Source organism: Sciurus vulgaris, assembly GCF_902686455.1.
Source record: "Sciurus vulgaris genome assembly, chromosome: 7".
Lineage (NCBI taxonomy): Eukaryota > Metazoa > Chordata > Mammalia > Rodentia > Sciuridae > Sciurus > Sciurus vulgaris.
Genome location: NC_136467.1, coordinates 111,574,401 through 111,596,935, shown reverse-complemented (window position 1 = coordinate 111,596,935; position 22,535 = coordinate 111,574,401). Strand labels below are relative to the sequence as shown.

At 37.2% G+C, this 22,535-nt stretch overlaps 1 protein-coding gene across 4 annotated transcripts in view; it reads right to left on the bottom strand.

Moving 5' to 3' along the window:
* CYP39A1 (cytochrome P450 family 39 subfamily A member 1) overlaps positions 1 to 22,535 on the bottom strand; it is a 135,354-nt gene that overhangs the window by 87,245 nt on the left and 25,574 nt on the right. For all 4 annotated transcript variants that reach the window (XM_079147148.1, XM_079147149.1, XM_079147150.1 and 1 more), the window contains 2 exons: positions 22,257 to 22,350; positions 18,871 to 18,975 (listed from right to left, as the gene is read on the bottom strand). In XM_079147148.1, coding sequence (XP_079003274.1) covers positions 18,871 to 18,975; positions 22,257 to 22,350 — 199 coding nt within the window. The remainder of the gene's footprint in view (positions 1 to 18,870; positions 18,976 to 22,256; positions 22,351 to 22,535) is intronic.

Here is a 22,535-nt window from a genome sequence, read left to right as displayed (position 1 = left end):
TAAATATTCAGACACAAGAAATCATGACATTTAAGAATGTTAATAAAAAACAAAAACGTTTTTCAAGATTTAATGTCCCTAAAATACAAATGGATTAGCAAATTTTACTTTTTGCAGGCAAAATAGTAATTTTAAATAAGCCCAGGAATCCAAATGCACAATCTCATAAACTAAATGATGATGGTGCTCTACATGAAGCATCAAATCATTTCACACCTGAATACAGTGGAACACAGCATATTTGCAAATGATCGATTGACTGATGGAAATCATTTCGTGTCCTTACCAAATATGATATCATAAGACAAAATCACATTCTTTGCATCTCAAAACTTAACTTCTTACTCTGATAGATGTTTTTGTTTCCATTCTTAGGTTTTACAATAATGGAAACTTGTCCAAAATCATTAAAAGAAGCGTGAGTTTCCCTTTCAGTTTCTATGTTTCTATAACATTCATTGTAAAAGAAAGGAAAATTAGTCCTGAAAGGACTCAGGCACAATTATGTGTAACGTCAACCTTCTTGTCTCTTTCGGAAGTAATATTATGCACCTTGAAATCATCCCAATACTCCCCGGTGTGGTTAAAAGAGGAAGAGCAATCATCTGACAGGAAATGCTCAAAGGAATCAAATGCAATACTGCTGCAGTTTCCCCCTGGGTGACATTAAATTGATAATGCAGTGATTAAACGTGTGTCCTTAGTACTGTTTACATGAACAAGGTAAACAGGAGAACCTATGCCCCTGCAAGCTTTTTGGGGTGCAGTTCAGATTAGGAAAGCTTTACCCAGTTCATTCTCACAGATGGAAAAAGAGATGCTCCGAGTTCTCTTTTCGTGTCTCTACACTCAGGCCTTTTCTCCCATTACCTGTAGATGGAAGTACTGAATCCCTGAATTTAATTAATAACCACTCAGAGAGGATCAGTAAGATAGCTGAATAAGAGGCACCTTGCATTCCTCTACCCCCGCACAAAGAAGAACCAGCGAAAAAGGTGTATAGCTGTGTAGGTGAGTGACCACAGGAGATTAGGAGAGTCCTGGAATCCAACAGTAGAAAAACAACAACCTTATAAAATCCAGACATTTGAGACAATGGCATAGTAAGAGAAGCAAAATATATCCCAGCACCTGTTGATCCCACTCCACAGCCAAGGGAGGGGGAGTCTCCCCTCCACAGTGTAAATATAAAAGAGGGTTCCTGCCAAACTCTATCAGTGCAGATACTGGTAATCCTAGCTACTAGAGAGCTTTACAACCCTATGGGTTTTATAGCCTGAATAGATAAGAATCCTGAAATCTGCATGGTACTGAGGCTTTGGGAAAGGAATTCACTTTATCTCCTAGTGAACACTTAGAGTGCTACAGCCAGGAGCCATCTAGAGAAGGGATCTAGGGTCTGAATCTGGACAACTCCAGGGTCAGAAGCCTCTATATTTCCATCTCTGGTGTGCCACAGCCATTCCACAGCACTGGCTCCACAGGTAGATGCCTCACAAAACAAACTAGGCTTAGCAGAATGACTCCGAACAAACCCACTGAGAGCACCACACTGGTGTTCGACACTGATAGTAAAGTGGACGCTGCCCTCAAGAACCTGGGGCTTAGGGAACCAGCCTTCTTCTGAGACTGCAGGTGTGGCTAGTCACATGTGGTTTCATACATGACTGGGACTGAAGGCAACATGGTTCCCACTACCCTTTCCTAGCACTGTGCACAGGCACCTGTCCCTAACAAGGCAAAAAACCTCTGGTTCCCCTGCTCTCCTACCCGCAGAGGTATGCTGGGGCAGTCTGCAGCAACACCACTGAGGCTTCAGCTCCTGCTCCATCCTCAAGGCACACAACACAGAAGATCTGGAGAAAAAGTTTGCCTAGCATTAGCTGCATTCAGCTCTTAGGCCTGTAAGCATCTCAGCTGAAAAGAATTTTGTCTAGCTCCAGCCTTGACCTATTCTTGCTTGATCCCTGGTGGATGAAAGAATTGGCAGGGGGAGAAAAGGCCCCATGCTCAGGCATGCACAGCTGGGGGAATATGAGGTTACACTCTTGAGCAGGCATGCCCACAGTAGCCTCAGAAAGGAACAATGCAATTTATGTTGTCACAACACTTATGTTGGTTCCCTAAACTGGTTGCCCTCTTGTTTGATCATTCATTGCTGGCAAGAGTGGGTGTGAATGTCAAGGGGGTAGCCTCTGTACTCCTGTCTCTGCCTCTCCCTGTACAGCATTTGAATCTGCATCAGTGTCTTACCAGAGGAAGAGTGTTTCAGGCCCTCACCACTACTGAAGCAGTCAATACCAGAGACCCTTTCAATCAACTCAGTCAATGTCTACAGGGCCTATGGAAACCCCCAACAACTGATAGGGCCACAAATCCCACTATAGGAATAACCAGAGAGTAAACTCTGCACACTCTGCTGCCGACACCACACCTGCTTAAATTGCTAGAGTGTCTCCATGCTTGCATGAGTGGTAGAGACAGTAGGTCTCTCCAACTCCTGTACTAACCGAACAAAGATAAGGAAGCTCCAGGAGATTATACTATAGTGGCCCCCTACAACTAAACTCAACATTGCATAATAAACCATTATCTCAAGAAGCATCTGCAAAAGAAAGCCACTTATTATGAAAACCAATCCATAAAAGATGCAGACCTATCAATTCCACCAGATGCATAAATCTCAACTTGGGAACACAGAAAATATGCAAAACCAAAGTGTATAATTCCTCCTAAAGATCATAACTGTCTAGAAACAGATTCCAAAGATATTGAAGTAGATGAAATGCCTGATAAAGAATTCAAAAGAATGATTTCTAAAAGTTCAATGAGATCTAAGAGACTACAGATAGTTAAATGGAATTAGGTAGACATTTCAGGATACAAACGATAAATTCAATGGAGAAAGATATTTTGAAAAAGAAATGATCAAATCTTGGAAATGAAGAGCTCAATAAAAGTCAAATAAAAAAAACTCAGGTAAGGGGTTGGTGGTATTGTTCAGTAGGACAGTGCTTGCTTAGGGCACAAGACACTGGATTAAAATCCTAGAACTAGGAAATAATACTAATAATATAATAAAAGCATAAATTAAAAATTATTTGAAAGCCTCAACTATGACCAGATCAAGTATAATTTAAGATAGGTCTTTTGAAATATCACATGCAGACAGAAATAAGGAAAAATATATAAAAGAATGAAGAAAGCTTTCTAGATCTTTGGGACACCAAAAAAGATCAACACCCACATCATGGGCATAATCGAAGAGGAAAAAATAATGGTTAATGGCATATAAAGTCTATTTAATGAAAAATAGAGTATTTCCCTAATTTGGGGAAAGAATTGGTCATCCAGATACTGGAGGGCTTATGGAACCCCAAACAGACATGACCAGAAAAAAAATTCTCACCATAATGTACTATACTCAAACTGTCAAATGTGCAGAACAAAGAATTTTAAAATACTCCAGAGAAAAGCACCAAGTCACATTTTAGGGCAATGCCATTAGTCTAACAACAGATTTCCTGAAAGAAGTTCTACAGACCAGGAAGGAATGGAATGATTAATTTAAGTTCTGTGAAAACAAACAAACAAACAAAAGAAAATCCTACAAATTGAGACTATTATACCAGATAAGGCTATCTATCAGAATGGAAGAAGAGATAAAGACCTTCCAAGATAAGCAAAGCTAAAGGAATTCATAACTACCAAATCATGAATCTGCTAGAAAAAAGACACTTAAGGGAATCCTATACCTGAAAGTAGAAGAAAAATAGCTACCATCATGATAGCATGTAAAAGTATAAATCCCACTAAAAGAATAGATACATAAATGAGAAATAGAAGAGAATAAAATGTTATCATTATATATGAGGTGTCCCCCCAAAGTTCCTATGTTAATACAGGAATATGCATTATTAGAGCTATAACCTAATCATTTTGTTCTAATATGAATGGAATAACTGAGTGATAACTGTAGGCAGGTGGGGCGTGCTAGATAGAGGAGGTGGATCCCTGGGAGCAGGCCCTGGAAGGAGTCACCTTCTGTGTGTTCCCCTTTCTCCCACCTCTCTCTGCCTCCTGGTTGCCATGATTGGAGCAGGACTCCTCTACCATCTCCTTCTGCCATGATATTCTTCCTTGGGTCCAAGCAATGGAGATTGCCCACCATGGACTAAAACTCTCACATCATGAGCCAAAATAAACTTTTTTATCCTCTAAGTTGTCCTTTTCAGGTATTTTGTTCACAGAAACAAAAAGCTGATTAACAAAGTTATCAATGTAGTAAACCATCGAATCACAAAGATTCATGACAGGAAAAAATAAAGAATATTCAATAAAACTAGAAGAAAATCAACAAAATGACAGTCATAGTAATAACTCTGAACTTAAAATAAGTAGACTGAATAAATGGAATGAAAAATTAAGACCTGGGCTGGGGGTGCAGTTCATTGGTACATTGAGAGCTTTGCATGTTCAATCTCCAGCATTATAAAGATATATAAATAAATTAAAATGAAAAATAAAAAACATGCCCCAATAGTATGCTACCCACAAGAAAGTAATTTTATAAATAAAGATGCACACAGACTGAAAGTGAAAGGATGTCAAATGATATCCCAAGCAAATGGAAACCTCAAGTGAGCAGGAGTAGCTGTACTTTTATTTGACAGAATAGACTGTAAGAGAAAAACAGTAAAAAAAGAAAAAGTCCTGTGGAAAAAACCAAAACAATACAAACAAACAAAACAAAAATCCTACAAATGGAGACTACTATACCAGACAAGGCTATCCATCAGGATAGAAGAAGAAATAAAGACCTGTGTAATGTTCAAGAAAATATAATGATTATAATTCCATATGCACATAATGTTGGAGCACTGAATTTAAAAAAGCAAACACTACTTGACCTAAAGGAAGAGATAGGCTCTAATACAATAAAAGTGAGGGATTTTTATATCCCTCTCTCACCAATGTATAGACCATACAGACAAAAAGTCAACAAAGGAATCAGACTTAAAGTATACTACAGATCAAATGGGCTTAACGGAAATTTACAGAACATTCCATTTAACATTAACAGACTATATATTCTTTTCATCAGCACATGGAGCATTTTCTAGAATAGATTATACATTAGGCTACAAAATAAGTCTTAAGAAATTTTCAAAAAATGAAATCATATCCCATATATTTTCTGATGACAATGGAATAAAACTAGAGGTCAATAGAAAGAGAAACTTTAGAAATTATTCAAATACATAAACAAAACACCTTTGAACAGTGGGTCACTGAGGAAGTCAGAAGAAAAATTTAAAAATTTCTTGCAAAAAAAGAAAATGAAAATACCATAACATGTGGGACACAATGAAAGCAGTACTAAGAGAGAAATTTATATCAATGAGTGCCTAATCCAAAGAACAGAAAGATATCAAATAAACAACCTAATGATGCATCTCAAAGTCTTAAAAAAGTAAGAATATACTAAACTGAAAATTAGTAGAAGCAAAGAAGTAATAAAGATTATAGCAAAAATAAATCAAAACTATGAATCTAAAACTATGGTACAAAGGATCAATGAAATGCAGAGTTGTTTCATTGAAAAGATAACAAAATTTAAACCCTTTTAGCAAGACTAACAATGAGAGAGAGGGAAGACCCAAAAAAATAAAACTTGAGATGAAAAAGGAGACATTACAGCCAGGTGTGGCAGCACACATCTGTAATCCCAACTACTTGGGACGTTGAGGCAGGAGAATTACAAGTTTGAGGCCAACCTTGGCAATTTAATGAGACCCTGTCTCAAAATAAACAGGATTGGATATGGAGTGCAGTGGTAAAGCACCCCTGGGTTCAATCCTCAATATGGCAAAAAAGAAAAAGGAAAAGGAGACATAAAATATGTCTCCATACATAGAACTCAAATTAGTTTAAAAAACTACATGCTAATAAATTGGAATGGAAACTAGAATAAATGTACAAATTTCTGGACAATTATAACCTACCAAAATTGAACCAAGGGGATATAAAATCCTGAATAGACCAATAATAAGTAATGAGATGGAATCAATTGTGGTGATTTGGATCATGGTCTCTGACTGCCTTGCCACAGGAGACTGAACTTGCACTGGGAACTTTCTGTGCAAAATGGCAGGTCAAAGATTGCCCAGTTGCTATGATGACACCCTGCTTAAGGAGATTCTGTGCAAGGTACAGGACCATCAGTTTTGATCCTGATTTCAGACACCAGTTGCTAGGGACAGAGAATTTTGAGTGCATCTAGATAATTATAATTGCTTGCCAGTACTTTGACCTTCAGCCTGCCTGCTGTGAAAAAACTTTCTCACAGAACACCCTTTTGAAGATAAAACCTATATAATAAATGTGCTGAGCTAGCTCTGGGTCATTGTTCCTACATCAGAGGATGATGTCCCACCTCATCCCAGCCTTTTCTCTATGTGTTTGTTTGTCTTTCTTATCCCCCATTACCCCTTGTTGGTTTCTAAATTAATGGCCATAACAGGTCACAGCAATCATTAATAAAAAGAAAAAAATTCCAACAAAGAATAGCCTAGGATGAGATGGCTTCACTGCTGAATTTTACCAAACACTTAAAAAACTAGCACTGATGAGTCTCAAATCATTCTACAGAATTGAAAGGAAGGAAACCCTTCCAAATTCATTCTATGAGACCAACATCATACTGTTAGCAAAAATCTAACAAGGACATAAAAACACACACATACCAAAACAACAACAACAAAAAACCAAAAAAATAAAAAAATAAAACTGTAGACCAACATCCCTGTTGAACATAGATGCAAAAGTCTCAACAAAATGCTAACAAATCAAATTCAACAGCAAATCACAAAGATTATACACTATAACCAATTTGGTTTCATCCCAAGGGATGAAAGAATGGTTCAATACCAACAACAACAACAACAAAATCAGTAGGTGTCACATAAATAGAAAGCAGCATAAAAAAAAAAAATCACATGACCATTACATTAGATGCCTAAAGAGTGTTTGATAAAATTTGACATCCCTTTGTGATAAAAGTTCTGAACAAATTAGGTCTGGAAGAATCACACCTCAACATAATAAAGCCTCTGTATGACAAACGCACAGCCAACATCATACTGAATGGGGAAAAGCTGAAAGCATTTGCTTTAAGATCAGGAACAAGACAAGACCACCCTCTAGCCACTCTTATTCAAGATAGTATAGAAATTTAAACCAAAGCAATCAGCTAAGAGAAAGGGGGAAAAAAGGCATACGAATAAAAAGGGGGAAGGTTGAATTGTCCCTTTTTTGTAGATGATATGATTCTACACGTCGGAAAACCTAAAAACCTCACCCAAAGACTATTACAATTGATAAATGAATGCAGTACAGTAGCAGGATACAAAATCAAGTACAAAAGTCAGTGGCTTTTCTGCATACCAATAATGACACCAATAATGAATTTACCAAGGAAAAAAATCATGATAGCAATATCACTCACAATAACAACATAAATAACAAACTAGGAATAAACCAGGGAAGTGAAGAACTTTAAACAATGAAAACTATAAAACACTAATAAGAGAAATTGAATATACAAAAATAAATAATTCAAAAAACAAATTAAAGATCTCCCATGTTCACAAATTAAAATAATTAATGTTGTTAAAAAGTCCATACTACCCAAAGTGATCTATAGATTCAATGCAATCCCTATCAAAATACTAAAAACATTCTTCACAGAACTAGAAAAACAACTCTAAAATTCCTATGGAATCACAAAAGACCCCAAATAGCCAAAGCAATCTTGAACAGAAGGAACAAAATAGCAGTATCATAATACCTGATTTGAAGACATATTGCAGAGTCATCATACCCAAAATAGCATGGTATGGGCATAAAAACAGACATAGATCAATGGAACAGAACAAAGAATACAGACATAAATCCACATATCTAAGGCCAAGTTATTCTCAACAAGGGTGCTAAAAACGTACATTGGTCAAAGGACAGACTCCTTAACAAATGGTCCTGGGGAAACTGGATATTCACAAGCAGAAGTTTGAAACTTGATCCCTTTCTCTCACCCTGTACAAGAAAAATCAACTCAAAACGGATCAAGGACTGATGTAAGACATGAAACTCAGAAACCACAAGAAAATTTCAGGGATGCTCTTCAAAACATTGGTACAGGCAATGATTTTCTGGACAGGTCCCCAAAAACATTGGAAACAAAAATGAAAAATAACAACTGGGATTAGAACAAACTAAAATGCTTCTGTGGAGGTTAGGTCATAATCAAGAGAGTAAAGAGACAATCTACAGAATGGGAGAAAATATTTACCACCTATTCATATGATAAGGAGTTAATTTATAGAATATTTAAGGAATAAAAAATCTTAACAATGAACCAGTAATCCAACTTAAAACTGGGCAAATGATCTGAATAGACAATTCTCAAAAGAAGATATACAAATGGCCAATAAATATATGGAAAAAAAGCTCAATAAAATTAGCCATAGGTAAACGCAAATCAAAACTACAAGAAGATACCATCTCACCTAAGTTAGAACAGTTATTACCAAAAACAAGCAAACAAAACCCAAAAAATGATAAAAGCTAATGAGAATGTTGGAAAAATGAACTTTCAAACACTGTTTGTAAGAATGTAAATTAGGAGAGCATCAAGAATTTCTGAGAAGATGGCGGACTAGAGGGAGGCTGCGTTCCTTGTCACTTTGTAACTGGGGTTTCAAGTAGAGGATATCTGTTTCTTGGTGAGGCAGTTTTTGCTGCTTATCAATCCCCTGCTGTTTACCCCATTTGTCTACTGTGATCACCTGCAGTCTGCCAGCATATGGATGCCTTTTTGAGTGCAGATTGCTCACTGTCAGCCGCTTATCATCCGCCATTTGCCTGCCTCTTGCCTGTCCATCACCTGCCTTTCACCTATCCATCACCCACCACCTAAGGTTCACCTCCCAATCATCCAACAATAGCCAGCAAATTGATCACCAACTGCCAGTGGAGCACTAGCTGCCTGCTATTGCCTGAAAGTTCACTGTTGCAGTACCTGCAGGTTTGGTTACACGTGGCTGCTGCCATTTTGAGACAACAGTCAGGGCCTTTAAGACCCCTGGCTGGACTGACTGAGCCCTGTCTCCAGGATCCCTCAGCCTGACCGATCACTCTCTGCCTCTGGGGCCCTCACATCGACTGACTGCTCCCTGCCGCCAGGACCCCCAGACACACTGACTGTGCCCTATCACTGGGACCCCAGGCTGACTGATTGCACCCTGCCTCCAGGATCCTGCAACCACACCGAAAACACCCGAACTCCAGGACCCCTGCCTGACCACCCGCACCCTGCCTCCAGGACCTCCAGCCAACCACGTCCACACCCCGAGCTGCATCTCCCCATTTGCCAACACATTTGGAAGCCAGAGCGGCCATCTTAGATAATCCTGGAAGCAGTAGCTCCCATCTTTAGGTGGGGTAAATCCCATCCTGAGATGCCTGCTGGAGACTTGAAGCTTATTGTCAGGTACCTCTCATGCATCAGGGTACTGAAGACTGCGAGGTTTGAATACTATATGACTGTAATAGTGTAGATTTTCTTTTTTCTCCTTATTGAACAATTTTCAGTTTTTATTTCTTTACTTTTCTTGCTCTCTTTTCCTGTTGTTTACCTGTTCCCTCAGAGTCTCTTTCTACCTTTTTGCATGCTAACAACCAATTTCTTTGGATTATACTCTCACCCTTTCTATTATCTAGAACTTCTGTATATTCTTTTCTTATCCCATTAACAGCTACATCCTACATCCCTCTGCATCCTTTTTATGCTCCATTAGAAACTGCAGACCTTATTGCAAATCTGTTTGTTATACTGAAGATAATAATTGAACTCATTCTGTTTATTATAACAATATTGTTAATGTCCTCATAGGAACTAATTGGTCTAAGATTGCATACTATATGAATTGGGCACTGCTAATATTGATCTTCCCCTCAAAGAAAAGGTTTAGGAAACCTATAGGGCCACTGTAAGCCTATAGAGGGGAATCTGCAATACCCCAGATCTGCACTACTAGAGAGGAAGATACATGAACAACATGAAAAAACAAGGGAAGAAAATGATGCAAACACATCTAGATTCTATACTAATAAATTCCAATGACAGTATGTTAGAAGAAATGTCAGAAAAGGACTTCGGATTATACATGATTAAGATGATTCACAAAGCAAAGGATGAAATAAGAGAGCAAATGCAGGCAATGAATGATAATACCCATAAGCAGTTGAAAGAGCAACTGCAAGAAGCAAAAGATCATTTCAGCAAAGAGATAGAGATTCTCAAAAACAAACAAACAGAAATCCTTGAAATGAAGGAAACAATAAACGAAATAAAAAACTCAATGGAAAGCATCACCAAAAGACTAGACCACTTGGAAGACAGAATCTCCGACAATGAAGACAAAATATTTAATCTTGAAAATAAAGTTGCCCAAACAGAGAAGATGGTAAGAAATTATGAACAGAATCTCCAGGAACTATGGGACATCATGAAAAGACCAAATTTAAGAACTATTGGGATTGAGGAAGGAAAGAGATACAAACCAAAGGAATGAACAACCTATTCAATGAAATAATATCAGAAAATTTCCCAAGTCAGAAGAATGAAATGGAAAATCAATTACAAAAGGCTTACAGAATACGAAATGCACAAAATCACAACAAATCCACACCAAGGCACATTATAATGAAAATGGCTAACATTCAAAATAAAGATAGGATTTTGAAGGCCACACACAAGAGAGAAGCATCAGATTACGTATAGGGGGAGACCAATACAGATAGCAGCCGACTTCTCAACCCAGACTCTAATAGCTAGAAGGGCCTGGAACAACATATTTCAAGCTCTGAAAGAACATGGTTGCCAACCAAGAATCCTATACCCAGCAAAATTAATCTTCAGATTTGAAGATGAAATAAAATGCTTCCATGATAAACAAAGTTAAAAGAATTTACAAATAGAAAGCCTGCGCTACAGAATGTTCTCAAAAAAATATTCCATGAGGAGGAATGAAAAACAACAATGTAGGTCAGCAAAGGGAAGAACTACCTTAGAGAAAAATCCACTCAAAGGAGAAACCAATCCAACTTAAAAACCAAAAATAAGCCAAATGATTGGGAATACAAATTGTATCTCAATAATAACCCTGAAAGTTAATGGCCTAAACTCATCAATCAAAAGACATAGACTGGCAGAATGGATTAAAAAGAAAGACCCAACAATATGCTGCCTGCAAGAGACTCATCGCATAGAAAAAGACATCCACAGACTAAAGATGAAAGGATGGGAAAAAAACCTACCACGCACATGGACTCAGTAAAAAAGCAGGGGTTTCCATCCTTATTTCCGATAAAGTGGACATCAAGCCAAAGTTAGAAGGGATAAAGAAGATCATTTCATACTGCTTAAGAGAACCATAAATCAGGAAGATATAAGAATCGTAAATATTTATGCCCCAAATAACGGTGCATCCCTGTACATCAAACAAATCCTTCTCACTTTCAGGAATCAAATAGACCACAACACAATAATGCTAGGTAACTTTAACACACTGCTGTCACCACTGGATAGATCTTCCAAACAAAAACCAACCAAAGAAACCATAGAACTCAATAACACAATCAATAACCTAGACTTAATGTATAGAATATTCCATCCATCACCGAGCGGATTCACTTTCTTCTCAGCAGCACATGGAACCTTCTCAAAAATAGACCATATGTTATGCCACAAAGCAGCCCTATGGAAATGCAAAAAAAATAGAGATACTGCCTTGTGTTCTATCAGATCACTGAGAGTAGAAATCAATGACAAAATAAAGAACAGAAATTACTCCAACATCTGGAGACTAAATAATATGCTATTGAATGAAACATGGATAACAGAAAACATCAGCGAGGAGATAAAAAAGTTCTTAGAGGTCAATGGGAATGATGATACAACATATCAAAATCTCTGGGACACTAAGAAAGCAGTACTAAGAGGAAAATTCATTGCATGGAGCGCATTCCAGAAAAGAATGAAAAGTCAACAACTAAATGACCTAACATTACAGCTCAAAGCCCTAAAAAAGGAACAGAAGAAGAGCAAAAGTAGTAGAAGAAAAGAAATGATTAAAATCAGAGCTGAAATCAATGAAATTGAAAAAAAAAGAAACATTTCAAAAAATGGACAAAACAAAAAGTTGGTTCTTTGAAAAAGTAAACAAAATAGACAAACTCTTAGCCACATTAACGAAGAGAAGAAGAGAGAAAACTCAAATTACTAAAATTCATGATGAAAAAGGAAATATCACGACAGTCACCACTGAGATACAGAACATAATGAGAAGCTACTCTGAAAATTTGTATTCCAACAAAATAGAAACTACCGAAGACATTGACAAATTTCTAGAGACATATGCTCCTCCCAAACTGAACCAGGAGGACATACACAATTTAAACAGATCAATATCAAGCAATGAAATAGAAGAAGCCATTAAAAACCTACTATCCAAGAAAAGCTCAGGACCAGATGGATTCTCAGCTGAGTTCTACAAGACCTTCAAAAAAGAACTCATTCCAATACTTCTCAAAGTATTCCAGGAAATAGAAAAGGAGGGTACTCTACCGAACTCATTCTACAAAGCTAATATCACCCTCATGCCCAAACCAGGCAAAGACACATCGAGGAAAGAAAATTTTAGACCAATATCCTTGATGAATATAGATGCAAAGATCCTTAACAAAATATTGGCAAACTGTATCCAAAAACATATTAAGAAAATCATGCACCACAATCAAGTGGGGTTCATCCCTGGAATGCAAGGATGGTTTAACATCCGTAAATCAATAAATGTAATCCATCATGTCAATAGACTTAAGGATAAGAATCATATGGTTATTTCAATTGATGCAGAAAAAGCATTCGAGAAAATTCAACACCCCTTAATGCTCAAAACCCTAGAAAAAATAGGGATAGTAGGAAATACCTGAACATTGTAAAGGCTATGCCCATGGCCAACATCATTCTAAATGGAGAAAAAGTGAAAGCATTCCCTTTAAAAATGGGAACAAGACAGGGATGTCCTGTTTCATCACTTCTATTCAACATCATTCTTGAAATACTAGCCAGAACAATTAGACAGACTAAAGAAATTTAAGGGATACGAATAAGAAAAGAGGAACTTAAGCTGTCAATATTTGCTGATGACATGATTCTATATTTAGAGGACCCAAAAAACTCCTCCAGAAAACTTGTAGACCTCATCAATGAATTCAGCAAAATAGCAGGCTATAAAATCAACACGCATAAATCTAAAGCATTTTTATACACAAGTGATGAAACATCTGAAAGGGAAATGAGGAAAACAACTCTATTGGCAATAACCTCAAAAAAAAAATTTGGGAATCAATCTAACAAAAGAAGTAAAGGATCTCTACAATGAAAACTACAAAACATTGAAGAAAGAAATTGAGGAAGACCTTAGAAGATGGAAAGATTTCCCATGTTCTTGGATAGGCAGTATTATTATTGTCAAAATGGCCATATTACCAAACGTGCTATACAGATTCAATGCAATTCCAATTAAAATCCCAATGATGTACCTTACAGAAATAGAGCAAGCAATCATGAAATTCATCTGGAAGAATAAGAAACCCAGAATAACTAAAGCAATCCTTAGCAGGAAGAGTGAAGCAGGGAGTATTGCAATACCAGAACTTCAACTCTACTACAAAGCAATAGTAACAAAAATGGCATGGTATTGGTACCAAAATAGACAGGTAGATCAATGGTACAGAATAGAGGACATGTACACAAACCCAAATACATACAATTTTCTCATATTAGACAAAGGTGCCAAAAATATACAATGGAGAAAAGATAGCCTCCTCAACAAATGGTGCTGGGAAAACTGGAAATCCATATGCAGGCAGAATGAAACTAAACCCCTATCTGTCACCCTGCACAAAACTCAACTCACAATGGATCAAGGACCTTGGAATCAGACCAGAGACCCTTCATCTTATAGAAGAAAAATAGGTCCAAATCTTCAATATATCAGCTTAGGATCAGACTTCCTTAACAGGACTCCCATAGCACAAGAAATAAAGCAAGAATCAATAACTGGGATAGATTCAAACTAAAAAGCTTTCTCTCAGCAAAGGAAACTATCAGTAATGTGAAGAGAGAACCTACAGAGTGGGAGAATATCTTTGCCAATCATACTTCAGATAGAGCACTGATTTCCAGAATTTATAAAGAACTCAAAAACCTCTACACCAAGAATACAAATAACCCAATCGACAAATGGGCTAAGGAAATGAACAGACACTTCACAGAAGATCTACCAGCAATCAACAGATATATGAAAAAATGTTCAACAACTCTAGTAATAAGAGAAATGCAAATCAAAACTAAGATTCCATTTCACCCCAATTAGAAAGGCAATTATCAAGAATACAAGCAACAACAGGTGTTGGTGAGGATGTGGGGAAAAGGTAGACTCATACATTGCTGGTGGGGCTGCAAATTAGTGCAGCCACTCTGGAAAGCAGTATGGAGATTCCTTAGAAAACTTGGAATGAAACCACCATTTGACCCAGCTATCCCACTCCTTGGCCTATACCCAAAGGACTTAAAATCAGCATACTACAGAGATACAGCCACATCAATGTTCATAGGTGCTCAATTCACAATAGTCACATTGTGGAAGCAACCTAGATGTCCTTCAATTGATGAATGGATAAAGAAACTGTGATATATATATATATATATATATATATATATATAATGGAATATTACTCAGCCATAAAAAAATAGTAAAATTATGGCATTTGCAGGCAAATGGATTTAATTGGAGAATATCATGCTAAGTGAGATAAGCCAATCTCAAAAAACCAAAGGACGAATGATCTTGTTGATAAACAGATGATGACATGTAATTGGGGGTGGGAGGGGGGCAAGAATGGAGGAAGGAGGGACTGTATAGAGGGAAAAGAGGAGTGGGAGTGGTGGGGGGAAGGAAAAAATAACAGAATGAATCAAACAACATTACCCTGTGTCAATGTATGATTATGCAAATGGTATGCTGTTACTCCATGTACAAACAGAAACAACATGTATCCCATTTGTTTACAATAAAAATAAATTAAAAAGAAAAAATGTAAATTAGCACACTCATTATGGAGGTTAACCAAAATTACTAAAAATAGGTCTACCATATGATCCAGCTATTTCACTCCTGGGGATACAGCCAAAGAAAGTGAAACCAGCATACCAAAGAGACAACTGAATATCCATTTTTAATGTAGAATCACTCACAATAGCTTAGATATGGAATCAGCCTAGCTGTCCATCAACTGATAAATGGATTTTTAAAAATGTGGTACATAAGTGCAATGGACTGAGCCATAAAGAATGAAATTCTGTCATTTTCAGCAAAATGGACAGAAGTGGAGGACATCATGTTAAGCAAAACAAATCAGACACAGAAAGACATGTATCATGTTCTCCCTCCTACGTCAAAAAATTTTAAACTGTTGACCTGAAAGTAGAAGAGTTATTACTTCAGCCTGGGAAGAGTGGGTGGATGGGCAGCAAGGATATAAGAGAGAAATGTGTAGAGACACAATCAGTGCATTATGAAAATTCCACAATAAATTTCATTAATTTATACAATTAATATGTTGATCTTTAACAATTAAATAACAACTCCATGTTTAATTCATTGTAGTTTAAGAGTCAGAGTTCACTTGGAAGGGGAATTCTGGCGATAATACATAGATTTTTAGTTACACCAAAGAGTTCAGATTTTATATGCCTGTGGTAGTTCTGGAGGTTTACTAAAATTGGTTAATATTTATTTTTAGGACAAACACAAGGAATCCAGTTAAACTACAGATGGCTATGCAATGGTGTTAAGTTACCATTTTTAAGGTCTCTTTTTTCTTAACAGATTTCTCTTTTTCAAAAATCTGTTATTTTCCACTTCAAAAAAAAAAGTACTTTTAAAAAATAAGACAAGGTATGCAAAATAGAGTAAGGAATTAATAAAAAGTTTATATGCAATGCTAAATCAATAAACAAGGACAGGTGACCCTAATGTCATCGTGCACTCACATTTGGGAAAAAGAGTCAAAAACTGTTGTTGTTCCCAACAGAACCAACTGGTATTTTGCCAAAGGGGTCAGTTAGTTCCATGGTCAGAGCTGAGCAAAAAGAAGAGAGGCCACCTGACCCACTGAACAGCAGAAGTCACAATGCCTTTCCATTGTTCCGGGGGGTTAACAACGATTGTGAGAAGAGACAAGAAGGAAAGCTCTGTGCTCTGCTGGGTCAAAAGAAAATGAATTATGTTCTCCAGCATCATTTACTCATCCATCCAAAAATGATTTAACACATATTGACAAAGTCTCCACCACAGGCCAGATAGTCTTCTACCAATCACAGTAACCACAAATAGGCACAAGGCAATTTCTGCCCAAAGAACTTAGTCATCTAACTGGGGATGTGAGACATACACATAAATGTACAAGACAGTGAAAGAGCCACCATTTGGTACAGACAACAAATGCCGTAGGAGTTGAGTGGGATGAGATGGAGATTGCTGCTGAAAGCGTTGAGAAAGAACTTCAGAGAAGCAGATAAAAAGGTAAAATGTCAGCTTTGAGACTAGTTGGGAGAAATGTTCTAAAAAGCTCATTTGGCAGTCAGTTCAGAGAGCCTCCCAGTACACTGGTACCAAGCCCATTTGAAAAATCTGAGGCCTGACTCCAGGGGCCTCCAGACAGAGTACAAACAGGAGCAAGGTGACACTGAAGTAATCCAGACCCCCAGAAGGGACACAGCCACCACCATCTCTGGCAGGGCTTCTGCAGCTCTCTTGGCAGCAACAGGAGGTCATAAAAGCCCGGACAGCAGAGTCACTCCCATTCTGGACCTTTGGGAAGTCAAGCGTTTTGGAAACCAGGGAAATATTTATTATTAATTGAAGGTAATCATTGATTAAAACCAAAGTGATGATTTTTGCAAGGGAAGAAAATTAGCGTTTATTGAGTGCTAGCTGTGAGTCACTTTCCACTTCTTCCAGGATAATCCTCACAACTATCCTTTGAGATAGGTGCTTCAATCCCATTTTGCAGATGTGGACACTGAGGACTGGAGAGGTTAAACAATTGACCCACTGTCACCCAGTGTTGGGAACTGGCTTTGCATCTGACTCCACAACCTTCCCAACGTCTGCTCACACACTAGGCAGTCTCTTGGAAGGGCCATTAAAAGCCAGCAAGATGGAACTTTTGCTAATCAGACCCATCCTTTCTGAAATGAATGATTTAAATCCTTTCAGATCAGTGCCAGGAACAAATTCCAAAGAACTGACTTCCTCTGTGTCAGATCAATGGCCCTTTGTGTGGCTTTCTTCCGGGGAACCTTTCTAATTAGATCTTGAAAATTAATCCTCTGACAGAAGAGGTTGTTTTGTTGCTCCTTTGGGAACTGTTTTGATGTTTGCTTTTCAATTTTGCAGCAACTTAACAGTTACCAAGAAATTTATGTAAGGAAAAATCAGAGATTAACATTAGAAGTACATAAAATAGGAGAAGGGATTACACTAATTTTACTTGACCATACATGATGAAATGTATATATTCTCATGGCTGACATGTATTTGATCGATCAGATAGAACAGAATTCCAGTCTCTGCTTTTCCCCCCCAAAATTTCATACCAACTTAAGGGAAACTGGGATATCAGGACTTAGAAATCTGTTAGCCAACCCCCTTAGAAAGAAGAAGGAAGAATAAATAATACTGAAAACATCTTCTTTATTTCTATTGGTTAGAAGAAAAAGGAAGAAAATGAGTCTTATCATTTGAGACGGATTGAATGTGCATGTTTGGTAGTAAATAAATATGTAAAAGGGACTCCCCTTTAATTTGAGGTAACATCAGAGCAACAAGGCTAATGTGAGAGTCTCCTCATCAGGAAATTGATGTGGATCTGACCTAACTCATGACAGCTTTAAAAAGAAATAGTTTTTGAAAGCCTCTGTTTTCTTCAGATGTATTGTGAGTCTCAAAGTCACGAGCCCCATTCTCAGGGAAACTTCTAGGACTGAATGGTCAAGTCATGCAAATGGGGACAGTACCCAGAATAGGCATGGAGGGAGAGAAAGAACTCACATTTACTGGGTACCAGCTGAGATCATCTTGTTGAATCCTCACAGCAACTTTGTAGAGAAATGGAAGTTTGTAGAGAAATGAGTACCCAAGACGTAGGACTGTACTAGGAGCTTTAGGTACCTTATTTCTTTATCAAATAAGGAAATGGAGGTACAGAGAATTTAAGTTCCACTTTAAGATTCTCTAGCCATGACTGAGGATATCTGGATTTAAGCCCAATTCTGTCTGAAACTATCCATTCCCCTATTTTTCCCGCATAAAAGGCTGGGGCCAAACCCTGTGTGGCATCAGTACCGAGCACACAGCCTGCACATAGCAAGTGCTTCATAAACAGGGGTTGTCACTGTGGCAGCAGAGGGCAAACTTTTCCCTTGGCCTGTACATGCTGTCTGTCAGAGGAGTCATTTTGGATCTCTGTTCTGCCTCCTTTGTGCCCTACTCAGATTTTATTAGGCAATCAGTTTTTTTTTTTAAATCTCACAACTGAAACCATTGTAGTCTTTTTCTTTCCCATAAGCAAAAGGACTGAAGGAGACAGAAGGATAGAGGAAGAGAGGGAGGGAGAAAGAAAAGAAGAAACAAAAGTACAGTAGACAGAAGTACAACCCACATTTTATTACATACTTACAGGAACAGTATTTGACAGAGAAGCCCAAAGCATTAACAGCCCATAATTTGGATTCAGTTTATTTGTTTCCATCTCTACAATATCCAGCACAGCCTGCATTACTGTCTGTTTAAAAGAAATAAATACTGTCAAACCGTGGCTACGTGACAAAGATTGATATTAATAAACAGAAAAGTATGCATTTTTCTTTAACCTAAAAGGAAATATTCTTGTCATTCCCAGACTTCAATTTGAGGCAATGCTAAGGGTTTGATACACTTGGTGGTAGCATAGGAATTAGGAATTACAACTCCAATGGAGCTCAGTTGTGTTTCTGACTTGTTTCAAATCCTGGTTCTGCTACTTAAGAGGTGAATGACCTTGGACAAGTTAGTTTAAGCTCTTGGTACCTCAGTTTCCTCAATCTATAAGATGGACATAATATGGTATCTACCTCAAAGATTGTTGTGAGAATTAAATTAATTTGTGCAGTTACCTATAAGATGCCCAAAGCAAAACCTGGTACATATCACATTTTGACAAATGTTATCTTTTTAAAAAATAAATTTCTGCTCTTAGGAAAACTTAAGCAACCCAGGATCATAGATTAATTGCTTAAAAATATCTAATCTAATTCTTCTCAATTTCATCTTTAAAAACTTCCCCCTTTTGGGCATGGTGGTACACACCTGTAATCCCAGCAACTTGGGAGGCTGAGGCAGGAGGATCACAAGTTCAAGGCCAGCCTGGGCAATTTAGCGAGACCCTAAGCAACTTGGCAAGACTCTGTCTCAAAATAAAAACTAAAAAGGGCTGGGAATGCAGCTCAGTGGTAAAGTGCCCCTGGGTTCAGTTCCCAATATCAATAAATAAATAGGTAAGAAATTGCTTTGTAAAAGATAACACTAAAACTGGCACACTACATAAATATGAGCTTACATCTAATTATCATTTCTATGATAATGGATTGGCAGAAATAAAAATGGTTTAAATATAAATCGCATTTACTTCTGGTCTCATATTTGTACTGTAAGTTGTTACAAGACTAAGTTCTATCTCATGAAAATCCTACAGATGTATTTAATTCTTTTGACATGCTATTTTGTGGTGTGGTGATTTTAAATGAAAAATTAGTATAATATATATCTAGAATAACAGGAAGATCACCAATATTTGCATTTCTGTTGTGTTAAAATGTGTGTTCAATTTCTTAAAAAATGGAATACAACTTCTATTTGGTATTCTTCTGAACCAGGCCTTACACAGTAGAAGATCACAAAATCTTTTTATTTTCTTCCAAACCCACATTAAAAACAAAAAAAGAGATAGTGGGTATAAAAACAAGCTCATTATGAACACTGCTGAAGGAAAACAGAGAGGCAATACAACAAAAAATGAAGTTCATGAATGTTGAAGTTGGATTTTTTCCCCAAAGTCTTAAATGTTGTGTTAACTTCTGCAAAGTTCAGATTTTTTTTTTTAATTCAAATAGGGAACTGAAGTACCTATGATTTAAAATGCCTCACTTCTTCACAGAAAGAAAAATAAATGTTATTCTACAGATATAAGGAATTTTAGCTTGAGATTTAAAAACCCTATTTTCTAGGCCCATAGATTACAAAGGTGAGTATGCTTTCCATACACATATACTTCTGTCCCTAAACCCTGGAAAGCAATGCAAACAAAAATGTATGTTTGCCTGTGTCTCTCTGTAAAAAGGAAATGTTTCTTGAACATTTCTGTCAATGAGAAACATTCCAGGATGGCTTTCTGTTCCTTTATTGAGGAGGGAGACATGAGAGTGTTCACACATTTCTTTCTTCTAAGACTATATTCCTCTCCAGAGTCAAGTTGTTTGTGACAACATTTATTATATAACTAAAGACAAGCAAAAGCTCTTGATGTTATCTTTAAGTACAAAAAGATTTGAAATGATTTTTAAAATGATTAGAACAGTGATGAACTCTTAACTAGTCCTCGCTATGTTTTAAGCACTTAACAAAAATTAACTCATTTAATCCCCACAGTGACTCTACGAGGTAGGTGAGGAAACTGAGGCCAAAAGTTCAGGTTCTGCCCATGGTCACACACTGGTGACCACATTAGAGCCCCAGCAGCCCAGAACAAAAGAAATCCAGGTTGTGAGAGTGGGCCCATGTGTCAGATCAGATCGTTATCTAGAAGGCCTCAGAAACACCTGGGAAGGCTTGGGAAATGACTACTGGGCTCCATCTACCCCAGAGCTTCACATTCACGGAAGAACCACAGACTAACATTGAGGGCACTGGTCCCAGTACCTTGCACTTTAAGTCATACTATTCTAAGAACAGCTGGTGGTAGTGGCATCATGAACACGGTCTACTTTGTAGAGCTTTAATATCCTGTCCTAATTTGCTATTACTCCCTCCTGACATGTTGGCATAGTTGTTAAATAAAAATTTTCAGAGGCCATTGTTTTGGACTAAATTTCTGCCCTGGGCTTCCAGAGACCAGACTAAAAATCAAATAAGACTCACCCAAGCTAAAGTTTAAACATCAAGTCATCATTAAGTTGTGCTCTGACTGTCCAAGAAATCAGGAGAATGAATGATATCCAAATTTCTCAAACAAATCAATAGGCAAAATGATGAAGTTTCCTTTGCTTTAATCCTTAAATCCATTAATCCTTACGAAAAGTAACCAGTGGTGTTCTGATGTTAATCAATCAATCATTCTTTGTTTTGTTTTATTTTTGGTACCAGGGATTGAATCCAAGGGTGCTTAACCACTGAGGCACATCCCTACATCCCCAGGACCCCCACCCTTTTGATTTGAGACAGGGTCTCACTAAGTTGCTTAGAGCCTCATTAAATTGCAGAGGCTGGCCTCAAACCTGCAGTATTCCCACCTCAGCCTCCCAAGCCACTGGGATTATAGATGTGTGCCACCATGCCCAGCTAGTCTCCCTGACCTCCATCTTCATGGGAAGTGACTTTGAAACAAATGATCTGATTTGGGGATTTTTAAAAATTGTTCATTTATTTTTAGCCCTTCTCCGTTTATGAAACCAACCTCTCCCACTCAGCCTATCAGAATATTTATTCTATTTTCTAGAACTGCAAAATAATTTTAATTAAGACTTTAAACTAATTTTTTCCTTTGATACAATCAACTGTATAACATATGAAGAATATAAGAATTTTGTTTTATTTTGTTATATGTAGCCTCCATTTTTTTCTTGTGTAGAATAGGAGTGATACCTCAATGTTGTGAGGATATAATAATAATGTATGTTAACATGTCCAGTATATCCACTTAGTACAAAAGTGGTATTAATTAAACACATGCCTTTTAGCAAAAATGTTTTTTAACAATCATAGTTTATTACTATCTTATATATTTTCTAAAAGAAGCTAAGGAATACTTACCACAGAATTATCTTTTGCAGGTCTGTATGCTTTTATATCTGGAATGCTTTTCTCAAACAGTGCTAAGAGCCACTTTTTGGATTTTGACCAGTTTCTGCATGAAGAAAAAATATGTGTGTAGAAATTAATTTGAAAGCATATTAGGAATAATGGGTCATAGTATAAAAGAGGGAATGTCTGTGGAATTAAAATTATTTCTCCTAATGTCTTCTTTATTTGGGGTGGATTTTAATATGAGGTCTATTTCATATGAGGTCTACCTCATGTGTTCACAAGGAC